General features: G+C 41.5%; 1 protein-coding gene across 3 annotated transcripts in view; it reads right to left on the bottom strand.

Annotated features, from left to right (window-relative positions):
- Positions 1–341: 341 nt before the first annotated feature.
- Positions 342–25,271, bottom strand: part of tafa5l (TAFA chemokine like family member 5, like) — an 86,855-nt gene continuing 61,925 nt past the window's right edge. For all 3 annotated transcript variants that reach the window (XM_047800029.1, XM_027151101.2, XM_047800030.1), the window contains 2 exons: positions 9,482–9,525; positions 342–2,251 (listed from right to left, as the gene is read on the bottom strand). In XM_047800029.1, coding sequence (XP_047655985.1) covers positions 9,502–9,525 — 24 coding nt within the window. In that variant the 3' untranslated portion in view covers positions 342–2,251; positions 9,482–9,501. The remainder of the gene's footprint in view (positions 2,252–9,481; positions 9,526–25,271) is intronic.

The raw sequence follows: 25,271 nt of genomic DNA, 5'->3' as shown, positions 1-25,271 counted from the left end.
AAAGGCGAGCTTTCATTGTAGACTGAGCTCAGGCTCCACCACCAAATGAGGGTCCAGTGACTGTAACATTTGTTGATTGCGTGTGTTCTTTTCCAAAAAAAGAAAAAAGTTACCTATGTTAACCCTTGTATGTTGTTCGGGTCTGTGGGACCCATATTCGTAAACATCAATAGTTTTGAAAAAAAATTGTTTAATTGTAAATTTGTTGATTTTTTTTCCCACTCATAACTTTTCTTTAAATTTGATTTTCTTTTTTTTTTTATTACTTTTTATTAAAAAAACAGCAAAAACGAGTAGCACTTTAATTAAAAATGTGATGTAATAAAGGTAAAGGGCAAATATTAACCATATATGCTGTTTTATTGCTTGTAATTGGGATGAAGTAAACACCTGTAGAGTATTTTAACATAAAATGTTTGAATTAAAAACCCAAAACTGCAGCAGGTCCACCAGCAGGTCCACCAGCAGACCCACGAACACTGGCTGAGTAACAAAAATACGAACACCGTACAAGGGTTAAGGATATGATAGAGCACATTATTTTGTTAGTTTTATACTTTACCAGAATTGCACCTTTGGATTTGTGTGAGATTTAATAGTGAAGGTATTTAGAATCACATAATGTTTGTTTTTTATCTTTGCAGTATTATGTCCTCTTTACTGACATGTGCATGTGCTTTTGCTCAGTTTTAAATGCTGCTGTGAGAACAGACTCACTTGTCACATCTCCCGGGTATGTGGGTATAAAGACCATAGACAGAAAAAGAGTAGAGGGGAGAGAGAGAGAGAGAGAGAGAGAGAGAGAGAGAGAGAGAGAGAGAGAGAGAGAGAGAAAGAGATTTTCTCCTGTTATTTCTCGGAACAGTACGGCATGATGAATGGCTGAAGACTCTCCTTGAGTTTCTCAGTAATTGGAAGCGAGGGATGTTGTGCTCTGCATATTTGCCAGAAGCATAACAGACTTTATTAGGAACCATAAAACACCATTAAAATTCACAACCGAGGGAGCTCTGCCTACCCCTCCAGACTGATAAATTACTAACCTACTGTTCACTGAAAGTGGCCATTTTCTTTTTGCCTGTTTTTTTTTTTTTTTTTTTTCTTTTCTATGCTTGCTAGACCCTGCTGCTTACAATCCTTATGTCCATCATGTAACTTAGTATTTAAATGAAACACTCTCTGGTGTGGCTTATCGTTTGTCCAGGCCACCGACTTAACATTAATCTACGAGAAATAAGACGCAAACATGTTTTCTAGCTCTTTGGGAGACTAGAAGCATAGAAATTGACATGATGGATTTTCAAACAACAGAACACTGATGCGATCTGACCCCGTCGACACACGTGCCACCGGAACGTACGCACGCATGCCCGCACGTACACATCCGCATCTTTTATTTTCTATCTAGCTCAAAGAATTCATCTCAGTTGTCACTGCGTGTTGCCTCACGGTGCAAAACGGAGAGTTGTTTGGCAAAACAATATACGCAATCCGATGTAGACAGACCCTTTAAAGCAAAGAACAGAAGGAACCCAGGAAAGCAGGATGCAGTTGGATAGTTTTTTTACACTTGAAAATACCAGACAGTAGGATCAAGATGATCAGAAACTTCCTGTTTTCATTAACAGCTGAAAAAGTTCAAGAAGCGACGTCACCTCTGCCTGCTAGATGGTGTCGTCCATTTGCTTGTGGTTTGCTTTATGAGATACACTTGATGTCCAAAACACAAAACCCTTCCTGTCTTTTAGTCTCTAGGGTGGAGGAAGAGTCTTCCAGACTATTTTGTTTGTGTTCTTTTTTTTTTTTGGACAATGGAGCATCCAAGATCCCAAACAGAATTATGTTCTACTCCTACACTCCATGTCAGCAGGTCATTCTGCATCTTTAGAGACTTGAAGCAATGTGCTTCTTCTGGTCTATCACCTACTTTCCAGCAAATCTGAAATTTATGGGTTTTAAAGTTTGTTTACCAAAGAAAAAAAACAACAAAAAAAAAAAACAACAAGAAGGATGACGCTAAATATCCCGCTAACGGTGCTTGACTGTCTAAGTCCAAAGATTCAGGATTCTGTAAGTGTGGAGAAGGTGGAGGAGGCTGGTAGGTTGAAGGTGGAGGTGGTGGTGGTGGTGGTGGTGGTGGTGGTGGTGGTGGTGGGCTTCTTGTATTAGCTCCAGGGTGCGAAGATGGATAAGATGTGCTGGTCTGATGAATGTCTTCTGGTCTGCGATGTTCACGTGAATGTCAGTAGACCTGCATGCAGAGAAAGAGAGAGCATGAGCGCGGGAGAAAAAAACATCGCACGCTAGGATCAAAGGAGACAGAAAGAAACGGGCAGCATGCAGTGTTCTGCTTCATGTCTTTTTTTTTACTCAATTCGCATTTGCATTTTCATTGATCTTCTTGCTTATTTTGTTTTCATGCGGTTCACAATAAAATTCCATCACGCCTCGTCGTGCGTCATATTTTATAACAAGGACGGGAGGAGGAAGCTCGAGCTCGACGGATGGATGATAGAACCGGGAAGAATTTTTATTTATTTATTTATTTATGAGAATTTTTTAGATTTATATTAAAAGATACAGCAGAGGATAGAAATTTGATACAGCCACCTTTTTGCATGACTTCCTTCATACGATTTCAATCTGCATCCTTGTGCACCGATTTCTGTTTGCTCTCATCCAATGAGCTGGCATGTCTCCAGTATAATCCCTGCAGTTTCTCATTATCCAACTTCTCGCATCAGCTTGAATCTATAATTCAGCTACAGTCACTGGTATGAAACTAACAGTCTCCCTAACACGTTTTGCCACTTAAATAAATAATTCAGCATGGGAATTTGTAAAATTCACTGACCAAATGAATCTTTAATAGGCTTAAATATAATTTCACAGATAGGAGCAGAATTTCACAAGTTCCAATCCTCCTTTCACAAATAAATATTTATGATTTCTCCACTTCCCCGTTTCTTCCCGCGTCTCTGTAATTGCCTATGATTCATGTGGTTTTCTCTCTGTCGAATCGGTAGAGATCAGTCTTCTGATGATGAGGCTGCAACAAACTGGGAAATGAAGAAAGCACTGCCGTGGGCTTCGCAACACAACTCGTACACGCGCTGCCATATATAATTTTTTTTTTTTTTCATTTTAATAATGCATGAAATAGTCCACACATCTGACAGAGTAAATTTGTAAATGCAGTAGTTGGGACTGAAGACTAAGCTGCCAGTTGATCTTCCATAACGTCGGGAAGTAGTGGCCTAATGGTTAGAGAGTTTGATTCCTAACCCTAAGGTTGTGGGTTCGAGTCTTGAGCCGGCAATCCCATGACCTTGAGCAAGGCACCAAACCAACATCCCCCAACCAACCCCCCACACCCCACCTGCTCCCCGGGCGTCCGCAGCATAAATGATTGCCCACTGCTCCGGGTGTGTGTTCACAGTGTGTGTGTGCGCTTTGGATGGGTTAAATACAGAGAACGAATGGGTCACCGTACTTAGCCGTACGTCACGTCACAGATCTCACAGGTCTCATAACAACCGATTGGCTATTTTATCATGTGAAACTACCATACAGGTGCATTCTGTAGGGGTAAAATTATTGTGACTTGTTGCTTTTAATTTTCTAGCCATGAAATGTTCCCACCACCGATCAGATATTATTTGGGTAAAGGGACATTCTTATCTTAACAGTGACGCTGATGCTCCTGTAGATCGTCAGTACTGAATGTCTTTTTCATGCCTCACTCCATAGTGGTGGTTAATATAAAGCTCATATGAAACTAAACACTTTGTTTTATTTGTAGTGTATTCTAAGTATTTCTGTGTTTTTTCTAGCCTAGTAATGGGAAGATATTCATAGAAATGTTCCAAAAAAAAAAAAAAGGATGCTTTCACACAAATGTTTATATCTTAAAAGTAATTGTTGATATCAAACCCATTTCTGCTCTCTAAGGGCCTTTTTACACCTGCTCACTTCATGTGTTTGCTCTGATCCGAAATCAGCTATCTGATTTGTTAAAACTGTTCCATTTACATCAGGCCACATAAATGCGTCTTGGCGACTCGGATATCGATCCGATCTTTTTACTCCCGCCCAAAATGCAAATATATTTGACCTCATTTCCGGGGTAATTGAAATGGAACACGATTTGGTGTATACGGTTTTCGGAATGCGATCAAAAAGAAGACGAAAAAACTTGTTACGGCGGTTATGCTACAACAAACAGACCCAACGAGATGTACTTCCTCTTGGGAGGAGTATAGCGCTGACGTATGTGGCTTGAACAACCACATGCATTTACACCTGTCCAGTTTCATCTGAAATGCATCCCAGACCTCCTCCTGAACTGGTGAGAGCAATAGGATTTATATCCGTCTCGAAAACGTTTCGGAGGGCATTTAGACCTGGTCGTTTTACGATCGGATAGCTATCTGAATACAGAAAACGCATGAAGTGACCAGGTGTAAAAAGCCCCTAAGATGCCCCAAGTGCTTGTTCATAAGCAGCTAAAATTTGAAGCCGTTATCTTCAACCACTACAATTCAGTGTAAGATTAGTCCTGACTCTTATCAGGAATAAAATAATTCATTTCTTTATACAAATTGAAATGGAAGTCGATTTCCATTCGGCCAGTGAAAAAGAACAACAGTGTACTGGTAAAATGTATTTTAAGTATCTCTTCATATTTGTGCTTTTGGAAGTTTTTTGGATTTCCCCACAACCAACTGGACAAGGAAACATCTTGGATGTGGATGTTCCGATCAGACGGCAGCATGGCGGCGGTAAAGGATTAAAAACGAAGGCTGTCTGGAAAAACAAACCTAGCCACAATCATTGTTAACCATTCTGAGAAAAGCATTAGAAATCTTTATGCCAATAATAGCAATTACTGTCCAATAAGACGGAACGCGCAAACAGCTGCACGTTGATGTGAATGACAGGTGCTAATTGCCTTAAAGCTGCAAATAAACCCACGTCATGTCCTCACGTCACCTCTATTTCTCCCTCCGAACCTAACGCACCGCTTCCCATCCGGCAAAATCCCAGAGGGAGCGGTGTGAAGCAAGCAGTGACAAACAACAGCTGGAGTGTAAATATATCTTATTAAATACAGCCGTGCCTCATTCTGCTCCTCTGCGGCTGATTCTAAAGGGGCTGCCAGTGTGAGTGTGACTACAGAGACTGAGCCGCTACTCAGAGAGCAGCCAAGAGCTTTGAGGCTGCCGGTCGCTTCCTGAACAGTCATCTACTCCTTTATCTGTGGACAGTTATTGTAGCTGTGGCCCACGCGTACCCTCTAATCCCGCTCTAGCTCTGCTGCTGAGCCTGTGACTCCTTTTTAAGACAGCTTAATCAGGCCTGCCTGAGCAATATTGGCTGGATAAATGATAAGAATTCAACTTTACTTCTGCTTTTCTTTAGGCTCGTGTGCTTACAGCAGTGAGTGAGTTGGCAGAAAAGAGTGCTTTCAGTGCCAACTAAGTCTAAACCGAATAATGAATCGAAAATATAATAAAATAGTTTTGCCTTTGAACCCTCTGTGGCTTTAGAAAAGACCTAATGGATTCTGTTTACTAATGATCATTTTAATAAGTATTTGATGCTGATAATAATTGCATTCATTCATTTATTCTTTTTCTACCGCTTATCTGAACTTCTCGGGTCACGGGGAGCCTGTGCCTATTTCAGGCGTCATCGGGCATCGAGGCAGGATACACCCTGGACGGAGTGCCAACCCATCACAGGGCACACACACACACTCTCATTCACTCACACAATCACACACTATGGACAATTTTCCAGAGATGCCAATCAACCTTCCATGCATGTCTTTGGACCGGGGGAGGAAACCGGAGTACCCGGAGGAAACCCCCGAGGCACGGGGAGAACATGCAAACTCCACACACACAAGGCGGAGGCGGGAATCGAACCCCCAACCCTGTATGTGTGAGTCAAACGTGCTAACCACTAAACCACTAAGCCACCGTGCCCCCGATAATAATCTTATTTCTATAAAGTAACGTGACATACGGTGACCCATAATCAGAATTTGTTCTCTGCATTTAACCCATGCAAAGTGCACACACACACAGCAGTGAACACACACACACAGAGCAGTGGGCAGCCATTTATTCTGCGGCCCCCGAGGAACAGTTGGGGGTGTGTGTGTGTGTGTGTGTGTGTGTGTGTGCCCGAGACCTAACCTTAGGGTTAGGAATCAGACTCCCTAACCATGTTGCTCTGGACTGCTTCTAATAGACACTGCTTTTATTTCTTCAGCTGTACAGAAGATTAGTAAGATATGCAAATGCAATTGTGTACTGTATGTGAACAATGCTGCTTACTAAGCAAATACATGCAGGTACATTTAAACCCTTAAGTATTTCTTCTGAGAGACAAACTCAGTGAACCTCTGTAATGGTGCTGCATTTTTTTTTATTGCAAAACATACTCTCATTTACTCTTAACAATTTTTACCAGAACGCCGGCGTTCCATTCCGGCGGCACAATGAAAATCGACTTTGGACATTTGCAATTATATTCATAATAAACATTGTCAATAAATGAATGAATTCTTTTTCCACAAGTCTAATGGAAAATGAGTCAGGCTTTCTATGTAAAACCTTTGTCGTTCCCTCTGTCGGATAACTTTACACAGAACTTTAATGGTTGAAGATAAACACCTTCAAATTTTCGATGCTCATAAACACACTTGGGTCGTCTCAGAGAGATGAACTGGGTTTCCTATCACCATTTACTTGGAAGATAGAAAAATGTGCGTGATAAATAACTAATAATAATTTTTTTTTATGTTTCTATAAATATGTTGTCCCTAATAGACTAAAAAAAGCCCTTAAAGGAGTGTCTCCTTTCATATGAGCTTCATATTAAGCCCCACTGTGGTGTGGGACATGACAATGACATTCAATGCTGAACATGGACATAACAAAACAGCCACAAATTCCATTATTTGGCCTCTAGTAAAAAATACTTTTTAAGAAAAATGAGACATCTAATCCCCAATAAAGATGTACAGTAACTGTCACGAATGCGACAGAACAGACCCAGATGCAGGATGACGAAATAAACAGGGTTTAATAACAAAAGAACACTAAACAGGACACGGAATAAAGACAGGACAAGACAACAGTAGATTCCGTGCTGCACAAGGCAACGCGGCACAGATAGATAGACAAGGTGATGACAATGGGAAACAGGTGTGTAGAGACGGGGACGAGCAGACAAAGCCGGGGCAGATACGTGACGAAGAACATAAACAAATGCACGTGGCCAAAGTCCTGACAGTAACACAGTGCCAGTATGTGTTTCTGTTTAATGCTTAAAATACCTATATTCAGATTTAAACCTGAACCAGAAATGTCAACTTTTTAATTTTTTCAGTTTTTAAAATATAATAAAATATGAACTAGAGGGCTGCATTAGGATTGGGCTCCCGCGGGACCCGCGGGACCCAACACAAATCTCGCGGGAGCGGGCGGTTTCACCTTTGCCCCGGGCGGGAGTGGGCGGTCAGAAAATTTAGCGGGAAATCCGTGGGACCTGGTGGGGTTTGGCGTGTAGCCTAATAATAAGAATGGAGTCAACACATGACGTTGAGAAGACGATTAAAGCGGCTGTTTACTTGACAAAAGCAAAGCAAGGCGAGTCAGACATCTGGACACAATTCTCAATTGTCACTGAAAAAAATGGGAAAGAGTTAAACTTCGTAAGTTGCAATAAATGTACAAAAGTGTTAATTTACAACAGACATAAAAAACTGTTGTTTTTTTGTAACAGACATAAAACTGTAACAGACATAAAAAAAAAATGTTTTTGTCCGGTGTGTTGCTTTGGTTTAGTATTAATTTATCTTATTTAAATGAAATCATGTTTAATTCTGTTATTCTGGATGTTAGCCTAAACTAATAATTAGTCTGATCATTTGTATACAATCAAAATTGTCACAAGCTCTCAAGATAAAATCCGCGGTAGTGGGCGGGAGTGGACACAAACATTGCGGGTGCGGGCGGGAGTGGAACACGCATCTTGCGGGCGCGGGCAGTCCTGGTCAGAAATTCAGCGGGAGCGGGCGGGTGCGGGTTTATAAAAACAGTCCCGCGCAGGGCTCTAATATGAACCCTGCCTCTATGTCACTGTAAATACTGAGGGGAAAAAACAGCAGAAATGGCAGCACTGTCGGCATGGTCTGTGAATTCAGACTCTGACAGTTCTTCGAACTTACTCGACTTCATAATCGGACTCAACGATGAGGCAGAATGTGCTCAGGAACCTGAATACTGTTTCTCTTATTCGTAACTGTATTTATACCTCTATTATGTACGCATCGATAAATCGACACTGATCATTCCAATTCATGTATTAGTATACATTTTTGGGGTGGGGTGCACATAGATACCAGTTCAGCTCACTCATAGCTTGTTGTTGTAAAAATGAACAATCTGTAACCACAATTAGGAAGTGATAGGGCCTTTTTACACCTGCTCACTTCATGTGTTTACTCTGATCCGATAGCTATCTGATTTGTTAAAACTGTCCCATTTACATTATGCCACATAAATGCGTCTCGGCGAATCGGATATCGATCCGATCTTTCTACTCCCGCCCAAAATGCTTATATATTTGACCTCATTTCCGGGGTAATTACAATGGAACACGCTTTGGTTTACGCGGTTTTCAGAATGCAAGCAAAAAGAAGACGAATAATCTTGTTACAGCGATTATGCTACAAAAACAGCGTTTACTGTTTGCTGCTTTTTCACTGGTGGCAGCAGTGCGTTTTGAGACCCATTAAAATGGAACACGCTTTGGTGGATGCGGTTGCTACAAGAACAGCATTTATTGTTTGCTGCATTTTTGCTGGTGGCAGCAGTGCATTTTGAGACCAAACAAGACGCCTGGGTGAAAGATCGGAACCAGCGCTGGTGGGAAAACATATTTGTTTCTGGCGCGATGCACGACTAGTGAGTCACTTGCGAGTAACGTTCTTCCGTTTGGGAGGAGTTTAGCGCTGACGTATGTGGCTTGAACAACCACATGCATTTACACCTGTCCAGTTTCATCTGAAATGTGTCCCAGACCACCTCCTGAAGGGGTTTGAACGATCGGATTTATATCCGCCACGAAAACGTTTCGGAGGGCATTTAGACCTGGTCTTTTTACCATCGAATAGCTATCGGATCACAGAAAACGCATGAAGTGACCAGGTGTTAAAAAAAACCCATAGTGGAAGCAACCAGTGATTTTTTTTTTCATCTCCAGCACATTATGTTTATTCACTGTAGGCTTGTTAAAAAATCTCATACTCATAAGCTGTGGTCTAATTATTAGTCATGATTTGTGCTTGATGTACTGTACAGTATGTAATCACACTTTTTACAGCCAGTCGGCCAGCTGAAACATCTCTGTCGTGACCATAAGATCCATAAGAACATGAAAAACCTATAGAATAAGATGTCCTCACCTCCTCTCAGCTGATATCCTTTAAGATGGCTCCTTGGGCAGTGGCTAAAATACAGTAAAAAAAAAGGGAAAGATTTAGTCAGGAACATTAGGAATCATTACTACAGACTACAGAAAATATTAGCCCTCTCAGGGAATACATTAAATTGTAATAACACTGAAAGCGTCTAAGAGGCTTTGTGTGAGGTTTACATAAATATTGAACGATATTCGAATGCTATACCTCTTAAGAGGATTTCTGAAATAAGCTTGTGTCTCCTATGTAAATAACAGCAAACTTTATATTATGCAGACAAAAGTCAAAACTTTGAATTCTTATAGGATTTGGATATTTTAGCATTTTTAGCAATAGTGGCAACCAAAAAAAAAGTTTATTTATTATTATTATTATTATTTCTTTTTTTTAATCTTTTTTCACATGACACATCTTGGATCATTTACACATAAAACTTATTTTAGTCACAAAATTCATTCATTCATTCATTCATTCATTCATTCATTTTCTACCGCTTATCCGAACTACTCGGGTCACGGGGAGCCTGTGCCTATCTCAGGCGTCATTGGGCATCGAGGCAGGATACAAACTGGACAGAGTGCCAACCCATCGCAGGGCACACACACTCTCATTCACTCACACACACACACACTCTCATTCACTCACACACACACACACACACACTACAGACAATTTTCCAGAGATGCCAATCAACCTACCATCCATGCCTTTGGACCGGGGGAGGAAACCGGATTACCCGGAGGAAACCCCCGAGACACGGGGAGAACATGCAAACTCCACACACACAAGGCGGAGGCGGGAAATGAACCCCCAACCCTGGAGGTGTGAGGCAAATGTGCTAACCTTTAAGCCACCTAGTCACAAAATTGGTAATTTAATTTTATTATAACATTTAATGATATGACGACTATTTAAGAACTACTTATCCAGCCAAATTCAGTTTTGGTTCACTGCACACCATTACAAACATGACATAAAATATCACATTAGTGAATTACATATTATATATTACATATTATATATTATATATTACGAATTATATATTCGTCAAACAGTCACAAAAATGAAAAATCAGGTTTTGCCCGAAATTAGGTTTTTCTGCCTTATAACAAACTTTGACACCTCAATTTTAACAAAGCATAAATATATTTTGCCAAAACCTCCTTGAAAGATCATGTTGCGTAAGCAGTCGGTTTAACAAATGTGGTGGTAAAAACAGTCAGTCTGCCTAAAGATGTCGAAATCCTTGCTAGTGAAACACACATGAACCTAATCAGATTACAGCTGTCAAAACATCCACCGAGCTCCTGAGCTGCAGTCGGAATAAAAACTTGTAATGTGATTTTCTTTCTTTCCTTTTCTCGGGTTGGGAGTAAGCAGATCAGAAATGTCTGTTGTTTTCAGAATAATATTGGGGGAAAAAATAAATAAAATAAATTCACATATTTGTGTCAATGCATCCATTTTTTTTGGTACATATCTCCGGTTTTTCACATCGACTTCAGCTTGCCTTAGCCTTAAGTTGCTAAAGATTTTCATTCTTATTTCATTCATTCACTTATTTCATTCATTCATTTTCTACCGCTTTATCCGAACTTCTCGGGTCACGGGGAGCCTGTGCCTATCTCAGGCGTCATCGGCATCGAGGCAGGATACACCCTGGACGGCATGCCAACCCAACACAGGGCACACACACACACTCTCATTCACTCACTCACTCACTCACACACTACGGGCAATTTTCCAGAGATGCCAATCAACCTACCATGCATGTCTCTGGACCGGGGGAGGAAACCAGAGTACCCGGAGGAAACCCCCGAGGCACGGGGAGAACATGCAAACTCCACACACACAAGGCGAAGGCGGAAATCGAACCCCCAACCCTGGAGGTGTGAGGCGAACGTGCTAACCACTAACCCACCGTGCCCACCTCATTCTTATTTAAGCATCGAACGTTCCCAACTTCTCAAGAACTCAAGAAGTTCTCTGGAGACCCCCATAGGCGACATTAGTATCTTTGGCAAGTCAAGGCTATTTGGATTTATTGTACTTGCTTGTATGCCAATGACCCCCTTGAGCCACACACTGGCATTAGATCCAAGCTGACTGGCTCCCTACATTGTTATTAACAGCCGTGTTGGCAGCGCGCTGGGCTCGTTGGATGTTTAGCGTTCTAGTTGTCTGTCTGCTCGAGGAGCACTGTGCTGTCGGCAAAACCCTGCACACAGCCTGCCTGATCTATAGCTCCTCTCCTGAAACATGTCATCTAAATGCTAAGTACTGTCGCTGCATTGTTAAATCAAAGCAGAAAAAAGTAAGAGCTGGAGTAAGCAAAAAATAGGATCGTCTGTATAGGCGCCAAATTTCTGATTTGATTTGTGTTTCCCTTTCTCTTTCTGTCCTTCCCTGAGTGCACTTTTTTCCCAAGTAAGCCTTGCGGCAGGATTAAAAAAAAAGTCTTAAGTAAGTAGAATAAAATAAAGCAGGACTCTGGTGCATCGAATGCTACCTTCTTTTGCTGCTCATTTGCCTTGTAGAGTAAAGACTTTTATGGAGTGTCTGGGCCTCACACATGCTTGGCTATCGATCGAGCAACATGAACTCTGAAGGAATAAGCTGAGGCAGCACTTAGGGGACCTGCAATGAACTGTTTGTGCTAATTAAAAGGCTAACAAGGTGAGTGAGCAAAATAGTGGGAGGATAGAGGAAAGAGTAACAGACTGAGGGAGAGGAAGGTGCCATGAGAAAGGCAGAGGCTATAAAGAAGGGGAAGTCTGTAAAGCTCTGCTCTGTCTGGATTCGTTTACACTCTGAGATGGGGTAATGCATGGTAATTAGCATTAATTACCAGTCTATCTCCAGGGTTTTTGTGATTTTTATGAACTGCAATTACCCAACATTTACCATCATAAAATTAATCGTAGATATAAACCCATTTGATACACACTATACGGCCGAAGGTTTGCGGACACCTAACCATCGCACTCATATGTAATTCGTCTTCAAACTGATGCTGTAAAGTTGAAAGCACACAATTGTATAGAACGTCTTAGTATTCGGTATAGAATAACTTTGTATTCTGTAGCAGTTTCTATCAATGGAATAAACCAGCACAAAGATGTTCCAAGATGTTCCAGCCTCTGTGCAATGAGAGCTACAGTACATGAAGACATGGTTTGTCAAAGTTGGAGTTGAAGAACTTGAATGGCCTGAACTCAACTCAACTAAACTCCTTTGGGATGAACAGGAATACTGACGGCACCCCAGGTCTCCTCGCCATACTTTAGAGCCTGACCTCAGTAATGCTCTTGTGGGTGAATGAACAAATCCCCACAGCCATGAAGAGGACTAAGCATTTATTCCTCATATATACAACAAAGCACTGTGAAATAATTTTCTCCACACATCTAGGCTTGTTTGGAAGTTGGGGTCAAAGCAAAGGATCAACCATGATACAACACCTCTGGAGCTGAAAGGGTTAAAGGGCTTACTCAAGGACCAATCAGTGGCAGATTGAACCCCGACCTTCAGTAACCTCAATGGAGCTGGGCCAGCCACACTCCAAAATCTAGTGGCATGCATTCCCAGAAGAGTGGAGGTTATTAGTTATGGTATGATGGTCAAGTGTCCATGAAGTACTGGACATACAGTGTATATCCCATCCAAACTGAAATGTTGGTGAATATTCCAGAGGAAAAGTGGTTGGCTTAAAACAAATGGTTTAACATTTCACATATAAAAGGCAACAGAATGGCAGAGAAGCAAACAATCCAGCTGTTAAGTTATTGAGTACCCAGTACTAGAGGTCTTCACGGGTCCACTTAGATCCAAAAACCCGTGGTCCGACCCGAGACCCGAGCGGGTTTGGGTCTAAAAGTTTCACGTGTACCTCGGACACGGGTCGGGTATAATAATAGCGGCATCAGGTCTCGGGTAATTCAAAATGAATGTGTTTTTACCTAACAGACCCGAGAACACCCGAACTACTGTATCTTGTGTGTGTGCATCGACTCGAGTCCTTTTCCAACCTCTCCTCTGTTTGCCAAGACCGCTTGCAACATGTGGCTGGCGATGTGTGGCTGGCGGTAAGCTAATTTTCATTGAAACAGACCTGTCAATCAATTTTGAATCCACTCTGTAGCAGTTACTTTAATGTAGAGTTATGCAACATTCGGGTCCAGTTGGTTTAAAAAGAAATTGCCATCTGGTCGGGTCGGACTCGGGTCTAATTTTTACGGGTTTGTCTCGGGTCGGGGTTTTCTTGAAATGTTGGGTTCGGGTAAAAAGTGATTCGGGTCACTTCGGGTCGGGTACATTTCTTTAGACCCGAGAAGACCTCTACCCAGTACGGCCTAAATACCGTACATATTATAGTCATGTGACCTAATAATGATCGTGAACAATATGCCATACAATATAAGAAAGGTCAAACAACCAGTTTGTATAATCACTTCATACTCTCGGGCAACATTTTGTTAACAGACACATATCCTTTTATTGTATCCTATTCAACAGTAAACAGTACTTTCCAAAAAGGTGAAAAAGACAAAGAAGCAGTTGCTGAGAAAAAAAGACAAATGAAACAGACTACTTTGCAAATACACAAAAAGAGAGAATTCCGTATGAAACGGCCTTCCTCTCCCCCGGAGGAGCCTGTGTAATAATATCGCAGCGCAGATGCCCCTGGGCACAAGACTGAGGGAGAAGAATGAAGAATAGGTACGCTGCCTAGCTAGTGGATCGGCCCAGATTGTTAATGTGTACTCTGCTAATTGAGCATATTAGCTTTCATTAGTGCAAATGAAGCGATGGCTCCAGGTGTTTTAGCTCTGTGGGGGGGTGGAATAAGCTTGAACGAGAACCACGTCAACCGTGCCAGTGTTTACTGTTTACTCTCCGCAACAGCAAATACGGCTGCATCGTGTCATGTCCGTGCTGATCAAAGACATAACAATGGCATTGTTGCATCAAAGTGTCGATGGCTCTTCCTGCCAGCTCAGCAACATCCATCCTCTAACTTCAAGTGTATTGGATCAAGATTGAATTGGCTTGAATCAGCAGTAGTATTGAATCTAATTAGCGGTTTTCATAACAAAGAGAGCAGGAAAACATTTTCCCAACCAGCAAGGGACAAACCAGGCAGAACACATTGTCAGCATCTATTACAAGCATCTGATGCTACTATGGAGGAAACATGCTGCCTGTCAGACTCTAGCAACATCAACAAGGCATGTGATGATAACAGGGTATAGACATGGTATAATATTCTATAACACTCAGCTAAAGAATTCTTGATTTTGTATTTTCAGTTGATGTTATTAAATATATATTAAATATATTTTATTGAGCAGAACGTCTAAATCGGGGGCACGGTGGCTTAGTGGTTAGCACGTTCGCCTCACACCTCCAGGGTTGGGGGTTCGATTCCCGCCTTCGCCTTGTGTGTGTGGAGTTTGCATGTTCTCCCCGTGCCTCGGGGGTTTCCTCCGGGTACTCCGGTTTCCTCCCCCGGTCCAAAGACATGCATGGTAGGTTGATTGGCATCTCTGGAAAATTGTCTGTAGTGTGTGTGTGTGTGTGTGTGTGTGAATGAGAGTGTGTGTGTGTGCCCTACGATGGGTTGGCACTCCATCCAGGGTGTATCCTGCCTCGATGCCCGATGACGCCTGAGATAGGCACAGCCTCCCCGTGACCTGAGAAGTTCGGATAAGCGGTAGAAAATGAATGAATGAGAGAGAATGTCTAAATCTATATCCTCATATTCCTGACCGAAGCGGTGTTAAGCTGAAGATCTGTCCAGTTGTTCCGATGCTGAGAAAAGCACATCACCATGACAACATGTTACGTTAAAGAAAAAAATAGATAACATTGCACTTGGAGGACTGTGTTAGATACAGCGCACAAAAAAAACAGCACATGTTTACAGACTTGTGCTAGTGTCCATCTCCAAGGTTACTGTAAGAGTCAAGTGTGAGTGGAGCTCGCTCTCTTTATGACAACTGAGTTAACCGTTTAAAGATTGATTTATCGCCTTTGATGGCTGCAAGCTGAGCTACGGAGCACAGCGGCGCTCTGATGCAGAACAGGTCTGAACAGTTAATGAAGTGCTTATTTATAGAGTAGAGCATCGTAGTGAATGTCAAATACACAGCGATGCAGATCAGTTGTGAAAAGAGTCCAGAGGAATTCAGTTGTGTTTCTTGAGAATGTGCATCGTCCTTATCCTGAGAACAATTCTTTATCGAGTACAATGACATTTAGTTTGTGAATTTCAGCAGTTCAGGGTACAATAGAGTCCTAACATTCTAACATTAGCAATAGACATAAAAATATACAGTATGTTTATATAGATGAGGTGTATTCGGATCAAAATTGTGAAGGACTAGTTACACAAAATGACAACAATAACCTTTGTAATTACCTTTACAATTACCAAATGTTCAACCATCATAGTTACTGAGGATAATGAATGCCTTTATTTAAGGAAAAAAACAGCTGCTGTAAATTTTTGTACTGATGCACACATCTACTCTGAGATACGTTTGTTTTGAATTTGGTGTGGGAATAAATTCAGACCAGAAAGGTCAATCAGACCAGAAAGAGAACTGTAAGGATCTCGGCTGGCCATTGAACTATCAGGAGCACGTGGATAAAGACACATGTCTCTATACATCTGACTTTAAACGTTCTGGTTTTTTTGGTCAAACACTTGAAAGGGTGGCTGTGGAACTGTCAGAATTTCAGGATCGTTAGGATCTCGAGTGGCTGTGGATCTGCTGGGGTCTCAGGTGGCCATGGTAATGTTAGGATCTCGCGTGGCCATGGAACTGTCTGGGTTTCTGGTGACCGCGGTAATTATCTCAGGTTGCCTTTGGAACTGATGATCTCAGATGACTTGTCTCGGATGGGTTTCTGTATCACTTGGGAACCGATAAGAAGGAAAATGAACCTCAGAAAAGATTTTCAATCAGAATCAACAGCCTACCTAACAAGAGATGGGTGCTCTTCAAAAGATGTTCAAAGCAGGGAGATGGAGGTTGTGGGCTACATACAGTACAGTACAACCTAATGCAGGGCTGTCAAGTATCACGCATTGACAGTCACACATTTCACATCTGCTTTGACAATGTCTTTTGTCACGCTCTCCCGCCAGACATTGTATTTCTCACGCAGAAAAAACTTCTGGAGTTCTTAGTCGAGCCTGACACCAATCAAAAAAAGAGGCTACACAATAGCCAATCAGAAAATAGCACAACCAATAAAAAAAACATTCATTAGAGAGGGTATTTTCGATGGTCGGTTTGAACAAAACCTCAACACGAAACAACTTGTCTCTGGACGGGACATTGTCCTCAATCATGACACTAAAAACGGCTGGGCTTCAGTTTTTAGTGTCGAACTGTTTTAAATAGGAGCAACATTACAAATGATAAAGGAGTCCAAAAAGGCAACAAACACTTAGAATAAACACCACCAGTCATAATCTCTCTCTCTCTCTCTCTCTCTCTCTCTCTCTCTCTCTCTCTCTCTCTCTCTCTCTCTCTCTCTCACACACACACACACACACACACTCACACACACACACACACACACACACACACACACACACACACACACACACACACAAATTTTGGTGTCCTGGGGTGGGGGTGGGGGGTTGGGGGTTTGCTGGTGGGGGGGTTGGAAATGTCACTCTTGCCTGTCTTCAAAAGCAATGTCGAGAGCCCTGCTAATGGTTAAAAGAATAGCACCCAGATGCAGCCAAGAGAGAGAGACAGAGACAGAGAGACAAAGACAGAGAGAGAGAGAGAGAGAGAGAGAGAGAGAGAGAGAGAGAGAGAGCACACATCCTAGTACGATGACATTCCTCTTCCAAATCATGCCAAATAAAACCCCACACAATTTCTACATCAAAGCTTCTTTGTTGTTTTGTTGAAACCTTTTAGAAATCACTAACATTTCACCGAAAATTAGAAGTGAACTCAGAACCCAGGAGACTCAGCATAGCCTTTGGACAACATTGATTTTGTGTTTCTGCAACCATTTCTGTGTTGATCTGGATGTGTGTTTGGGTCATCATCCTGCTCAAAGTTAAATATTTAGATACTTAGCAGAATTCATGATGCTATCAGTCTTCCAAAGAGCCTCTGGACCATTAAAATCCAAGGCTGGACTTCACAGCAGGTTTCAGTGCTTTTCTCAGTTTTTTTTTTATTAATGGTTTTGCTCCTCGTCAGTACCAGTACTCACATGAGTAACCTGCTTAATCTACTAAAATTAATTAGGGATGTCACAGAAAATTTTATCTAGCTCTATTTTAAGTTCTCTTGATTAACAAAGTGGCCATTAACAGTGATGTGTCCAGAGACAATACTCCAGAGACTCTTTATAATGTTAGCTTACTGGCTTTAAATGAAGTGCATTTGAAGTAGCTAGTGATATTATTACCCCGATTTGAGTAGAAAAGAGGGGATTTGTTTTACTTCAGCAAAGTACTTCTTTTACAGCTGAACATAAAGTATGGTTTATTAGTCCTCTCATCGTCAAAGACCAGTACATGATTGTCAAGAACAACATACTGGGTAGTTAAAACACCTAGCATCATCTTTGGACTTTTATCTTCCTTAGCTAGCTTCGCTGCAGGCTACTTTGCTTTGGATGTTGTCTATAAATCAGATCGTGGTAATATCTTTTCACCCTGATTTAGCATGACAACGTAGGCTAGACTTACTTCACATGATACATGTTTACGACATTCTGGGTATGGCACTGTTTATGTATGCCGTTTGGCAGACACCCAAACTTATTCAGGGGTCTTAAGGGCCTTACTCAAGGAACCAGCACTGGAAGCTTGGTGGTACAGATCAACCTTCTGATCACTAGTCCAACATTTTTAACCACTGAGCTACCATATATACTGCATGTAATACATTCATTCGTTCATTCATTCATTCATTCATTTTCTACCTCTTATCCGAACTACCTCGGGTCACGGGGAGCCTGTGCCTATCTCAGGCGTCATCGGGCATCAAGGCAGGATACACCCTGGACAACCCATCACTGGCCACACACACATTCTCATTCACTAACCCAGTCACACACTATGGGCAATTTTCCAGAGATGCCAATCAACCTACCATGTATGTCTTTGGACCAGGGGAGGAAACCGGAGTACCCGGAGGAAACCCCCGAGGCACGGGAGAACATGCAAACCCCACACACACAATGCGGAGGTTGGAATCGAACCCCCAACCCTGGAGGTGTGAGGTGAACGTGCTAACCACTAAGCTACCATGCCCCCTGCATGTAATACATATATATATATATTTCTTATTACACTATTATTATATTAAATGCCAGTATCCAATATAGATATAGGGGCATCCACAAGAATAAACAAAAACGCTTGGCTCTACTTTTCAATCCCTAGCATTCACCTCACTGTGAAGGTCAGCAGTCTACTCATGAGTCCAATTCCTGGCCAATGTCCAACTGTTGTTCCAGACATTTTCATTATGACACTGATTGTTCCTAATGGTCTTTTTATATAAACTATATGACTTTTATGTATGTCAGCATATAAAATGAAGAACTTTATTCTAAGGATGGCCATTTGTATTGTTCAATTTGAATATGTAGCACATACATTTTTAATTTAATACAATCCTTGTTTTTCATCGTTTCAGTGGAGGGTGTCAATATTTCTGGCAGGCACTGTAAATAGTGTATATTTCTTTCTCAAAAATTCTGCCATGGCTTTTTGTCTATCGTTACATAATTATTTCAGCAATTATTGAACTAGATACGTTCAGCAACATAGCAGTTTTGCTCTCTAAAGTCGATAAACACTGGATGTTGTTGTGAAGTGTTCAGAATTACATAAGTGGTGAATTAATTTGCTGAATCCTCAATATGTAGGATTGGATTTTTATGTGTGTTTGGTATTTTATACCTGGTATTTATTCCGTTAAAGTCGATCGATGTGGACGTCTTCTAAAGCGTTTGCCGGGGTTTGCGTTATGTATTTGCATCTTGAGAGCACAAGGTATTTTAATAACAAAACAAAATGTCTACTTATGAAATAACTGAATTTTGAGATAATATTTTTTGAGAGTAAAAGTTCACTTCCGCTCATCGATTAAGCGTAACCTTTTGCAGAAACATATATTTCTCCGTCTCTACTGACTGCCGACCAAATGTCAGTTCTTTGTTAATTGACAAATCATGTTTTCAATTGCAGATAAAAAAAAACCTACAGTATTTCCAGCATGGCAAAGCAGACTGTCGGTGGCGTATTAAGCGATGCTCTGCAGTGTCACGTTGGCTCTGGAGACTGGAATGCCGCATATGCATTCGTCTCCCTCCTCCACACCCACCCTCTCCTCTCCTCCTTCATAAACTCCATCCTAGAGAATAGGAGCGCGAGTGAAAAATCAAATCAGCCGACCTGGCGAGCCAGAAGTGTTTGGCTTCATAAATGCATTCGATAAAAGCGAGCAGGGAGCAAGGTTGGAAAGGGTACAGACTCTCTGAGGATTGGCAATTCCCTTGTGCCTCAGATATTTAGTGGCCTCTAACAGAGGCGGGTGGACGCGTGGGCAAACCGAGAAAGACGTGAGCGGAAAGCAACTGCAAGGCAGGGAGCAAGGGAGTGAATTTGGGAGGAGGAGGTGGAGTGTATGTGTGTGTGTGTGTGTGTGTGTGTGTGGGGGGGGGCTCCTGTATGAGCCGCTGTGTTCACTCTGACCTCATCAGATCAGCCTCAGTGTCTCAGTGAGCTTCAGTTCTCCCAGATTAAAATGCCTGACTACTGCATCTCTAGAATCACTCTGTCTCTCTTTCTCTCTCTCTCTCTGTCTCTGTCTCATCGCTTTCTCTGTTCAACATTCTCTTCACTCTACAACGCCAGTCTACCTCCGTCTCTTCTATCCCCATCTTCTTTCAAGACTTCAGTCTCTTTCTGGTCTTTGCACTGAATAAGCACTGACTAAATGCAGCCAATAATGAGACAGAGAGCTGGACAGACAGTAAAAACAGAGACACGGTGTGGCAGGAAAAAAAGACAGGGATACATTTCTTGTTGTTTTCATGGCAACACAAATAAAGGTGCACAAATAAAGGTGCTAACTTTAATCCATATTTATCAAGATGTATAGTCCCAAGCAGAGGACGTGGTTAGGACAATCAGTAAGTAATCAACAGGTTCAAAGAAGGTTCGATTTATCCTTCCAAAAATAACGTTCCGGCAACATTTAAAAAACCTCTGCCTTGTGCTTTATATTATTATAAAACCATTCTTCTTGACCTTCCCAGTCACACAAAGCTTAACATTACATAATATAGAAATGTCAAGAGTCCAGCAAAGACAAATGTTTCTGCAATGTTGTAGACATGTTAGGAAAGGTTATGTAAAAATATACTTAGAACTGTAATGTAGCTAGAAATCATCAGCTGGGTTTGCCTTTCATGCCTAAACCCAATTTAGGAATTTTTAGGAAGGATGGACAGCTGCTCGGTTGTTTTAGTTGTGCCATTCATTCATTCATTCATTCATTTTCTACCGCTTTATCCGAACTTCTTGGGTCAGGGGGAGCCTGTGCCTATCTCAGGCGTCATTGGGCATCAAGGCAGGATACACCCTGGACGGAGTGCCAACCCATCACAGGGCACACACACACTCTCATTCACTGACACACTCACACACTATGGACAATTTTCCAGAGACGCCAATCAACCTACCATGCATGTCTTTGGACCGGGGGAGGAAACCGGAGTACCCGGAGGAAACCCCCGAGGCACGGGGAGAACATGCAAACTCCACACACACAACGTGGAGGCGGGAATCGAACCCCCAACCCTGGAGGTGTGAGGCAAACGTGCTAACCACTAAGCCACCGTGCCCCCCCAATACATCTCAATTTCCCAAGCACTAGCACAAAAGAGCGAAACAAACACCAAGCACTGATCCTGGGGATTGTTTTTATTTTTATTTTTTTGAGACATTCTGTCTCACACCATGACTCTAAAATGATGTCGATGCTGGAAAATCATTCCATCATGAAGCTGAAAACAAAATTGTTCCAAATAAGCAATATCATTAAGACTCCCGTCTTACTAGTGGAACAAGATCCATTGTTATCTAGCAATGCTGTTGAGCTTTGCTGCTTCTCAGCAATAGAAATAACAGGCTAACTACTGTACACTCTTTCTAGGGTTCCTTGAAAAATCTTTCTTCTTTATGACTCCCCGAGGTTTTTACAGGTTCAAACTATAGAGAGACAAGCCAAAGAACTTACAAACAGCTTACAAGCAAATGCTCGAGATTGAAGTGGAGATTTTAGTCTGTATGTTGACTTTAATAGGCCTTAATACACATCACACCCTAATGGAACTGAAAGAAACTCACCAGTAATCACCAATCTTATTTGGTGTTAAGAATCTGTGCCTTGTTTTCAACTCTAGCTTTTAAAGATTTATCACCAGCATATTGTCTTACACCTGACAACTTTGCTGAGCTTGGACTCCTAGTCAATGAGCCGTCATGTGTTTCTAGAGTGGGTTGACGTTTAAGCTGAGAGAGATTGATAGATTTAGGAGGGGAAATAAACAGACACTGGGGCACATCTGGCTGCTTGGTACAGCACTTGCACCTGATACAACACCGGATGATGTTTAAAGGCAGAAGTAATCTGTCTACTGGTTGTAACTCATTTGACTTCTATGTTGTAACACAAGGGAAATCAACAGTGTTGTTGTGAACATACAAAGCGTAGTTACTGTACCCATCTTAAGGTTGAATATTTTCCTAGAACATCACAATCCAAAATGTTCACACGTACATTTTATCCATTTTTAGTTATGCTTAAAGTCATTCGCAAAATGGATTAGTCTTAGAAAATACAAGTTAGCCTCTTGTTTTCTTTCGCTTGAAGTTCTCATGCTATCGAGACACGACAAAGGCCACAAATGGGAGAAAATGACGTCTTCTTGTTAAAGTGCTAAGACTTTTTCTAAAAATACATCCAACCAACCATCCAATATGTTTTTTAATGTACGATCAATTAGCAGGGGACCAAAACAGCTTTCCAATGACCGGGGCAGTGGTGGCTCAACTGGTTAAAGCTCTAGGTTGTTGGTCGGAGGATCGAGGTTCTGCCACTGCTGGGCCCTTGAGCAAGGCCCTCAACCCTCCCTGCTCCAGGGGCGCTGCATAATAGCTGCCCCTGCACTCTGACCCCAGCCTCCACAGTTTTGGAGTTACTGTATGTGAAGAAAAGTATTCCACTGTGTTGTAATGTACATGTGGTGATAATAAAGGCTTCTATGCCCCGTTCTATTCTAAATTAGCTGCATGTTACATTGCTAAGTTTAACTTTGTGTGTGTGTGTGTGTGTGTGTGTGTGTGTGTGTGTGTGTGTGTGTGTGTGTGTGTGTGTGTACTACAACTTAATAACGTACTGCAATCTTCTAATAAGAATTTATTTTATTTATAGTGCACCTCTCTCTCACCCAAAGCCACAGTTTGCCATTTGCTTGCGTGGTCACCTTCGAACACCTGACCAAATGACTCAGCATTTTTCTGCTAGCCATTCTGCTGAGCTAATGTCTCTAAACACTTCCGCTAGTAGTCTGTAGGCCACCCGCAACCTCTCTCTCTCTCTCTCTCTCTCTCTCTCTCTCTCTCTCTCTCTGATCCCCAGGCTCTAAAAGCAATTTGAGCTAATAAAAATAATGAACTGTACCCAACCTGAACTGGCTCCATAAAAACACCAGGAATATATTTAAGCATATTTCAGCCACATTTATCTGCACACAGATCATTACATTCCAGTGTGCTCCAATCCTTCAGTCTCTTATCCAGTCTTTCAGGTCTGCGATGTACCACATGACCAGTTGGAAGGAATAAAAAAAGGAATAAAACATGTCAGCTGTTATAGCTGTAATAGCCAAATAATTAACGACAGGTGCGTGTGAAATGACCCGATGCACCAAAGTGAAGGACTTGGTATAACATCCTGAAGTGTTTTATTCCTTTGATACATTTTTATTGATTAGAGACTGTCATTTTTTTGTATGTAAATTAGTTCCTGTTATCTCTTACGTTGTTACAGCTACAGACAGAAAATAAGTTGTTACTTCTCTCTATTTTGTTCATGAAATGAATAAAAAGCCACTTGTAATGTCACTGAGAAGCAAGAAAAGTTTGTAAGATTACCGAGAAAAGTTGTCTGGATATTATGTCAGAAATCTTACTGTTGCAATTGTTTTAATTTATTTACGAACGACACGTCATGCTTTTTAACTACTTATCGTGTTGGATTTGTTGTGGTACATCAACGAGACAAATTAGTTAGAACTATACAAAATGGTTTTAATGCAGAATAAGGAAACAAATCCAAAATGTCAGACAAGGGAAAAGAGCAAACTGTGACACTGCGGTGAGGCAAACTGTGGCAATCAGACACAATATTTGAAGGCCATGGTGCATGTTGGGGGATTTAGTTGGCTGAATTGTCAAACCTCATACATACAAAACGCATTTGTTACTTGGAGTTAAAAATCGAGAGAAACATGCTTGATATGTTTACATGCTTTTTTTTTGCACACTTTTTGCTATTTGCACATTCTGCCTGACATTTCAGTTGATTGATTGCTGTTTTGCACAACCCTGTATGATACAGAATATTGTCTGAGCACACAGTATTTACACTGGTCGGCTCTGTTTCTGTTTATTGTCTTTTGTGTATTGTCTTGTAATTTTTTTGTTTGCACTGTCTTTTGTCCCGCACTGTCTTTTCTGTCTCGTTTGTCTTGTATTGCACTGTTTACACCGGGTTTTGTCAGCGACGCGGGGATAAAACAGAACCAAATGCAGGATAGAGTAAAAATAAACAGGTTTTAATAACTTAAAAAACATGAAACAGGAACACAGACTCGACGACAGCGGACATGAGACGACGACAACTGCAGGACAACATCAGAGGCACGTTTAAATACACGTGACAAATTAACACATAAGGAACAGGTGTGCAGAGGCGGGCAGGAAGAGACAAGGGCGGGGCAGACACATGACACAAAACATAAACAGGTGCACCTGACAGGGTTGTACAGTTGCACTTTAGGTGGCTAGGACTAACTTACTAAGTCCTTAGCTCTGTCTTTGTTTTGTGTGGCACCCTGGTCCTGGAGAAACGTTGTCTCATTTCACTGTGTACTGCAACAGCTATATATGGTTGAAATGACAATAAAAGCTTCTTGACTTGACTTGACTTGATATAAACAGAAGCGCTGGACAGTGTTCAGCCACCTGACGTTAGCTAGTTAATCTAACTGTAATGACGGCTGTGCTGTTTATTTATAAATAAATAAATGAGTAAATAAATATGCGAGTAAAGAAATAAAGAAAGCAAGCAAGCAAGAAAGAAAGATATAATAGTAGTAAAAACAGCTGAAAGCAGCCATTGTGTCTTATTTAAACTGCTAACACACACACACACACACACACACACACACACACACACACACACACACACACACAGGACAATGTTCCCCCATGGGAAGGGATTTTATATGCCAACATACATAAACACTGTGTAATAATTCAGAGGAAACGGAACTGACTGGGTGATTTAAAATAAACCCTACAGGTGCGTTGCTGTAAACTCTGAAGCAATGTTCAGGTCAATGCCACATCTGTTGTTAAGTAGTGAACAGAGCGTGAGATTTAAAGCAAAGCCCTTGTTAGTTCTTTAACTCTGATCAGTATGGGCTATGA

The sequence above is a fragment of the Tachysurus fulvidraco genome, chromosome 14 (genome assembly GCF_022655615.1).
Source record: "Tachysurus fulvidraco isolate hzauxx_2018 chromosome 14, HZAU_PFXX_2.0, whole genome shotgun sequence".
NCBI lineage: Eukaryota > Metazoa > Chordata > Actinopteri > Siluriformes > Bagridae > Tachysurus > Tachysurus fulvidraco.
Note: the sequence above shows the minus strand (reverse complement) of the source record. Positions and strands in the feature narration are given on the sequence as shown.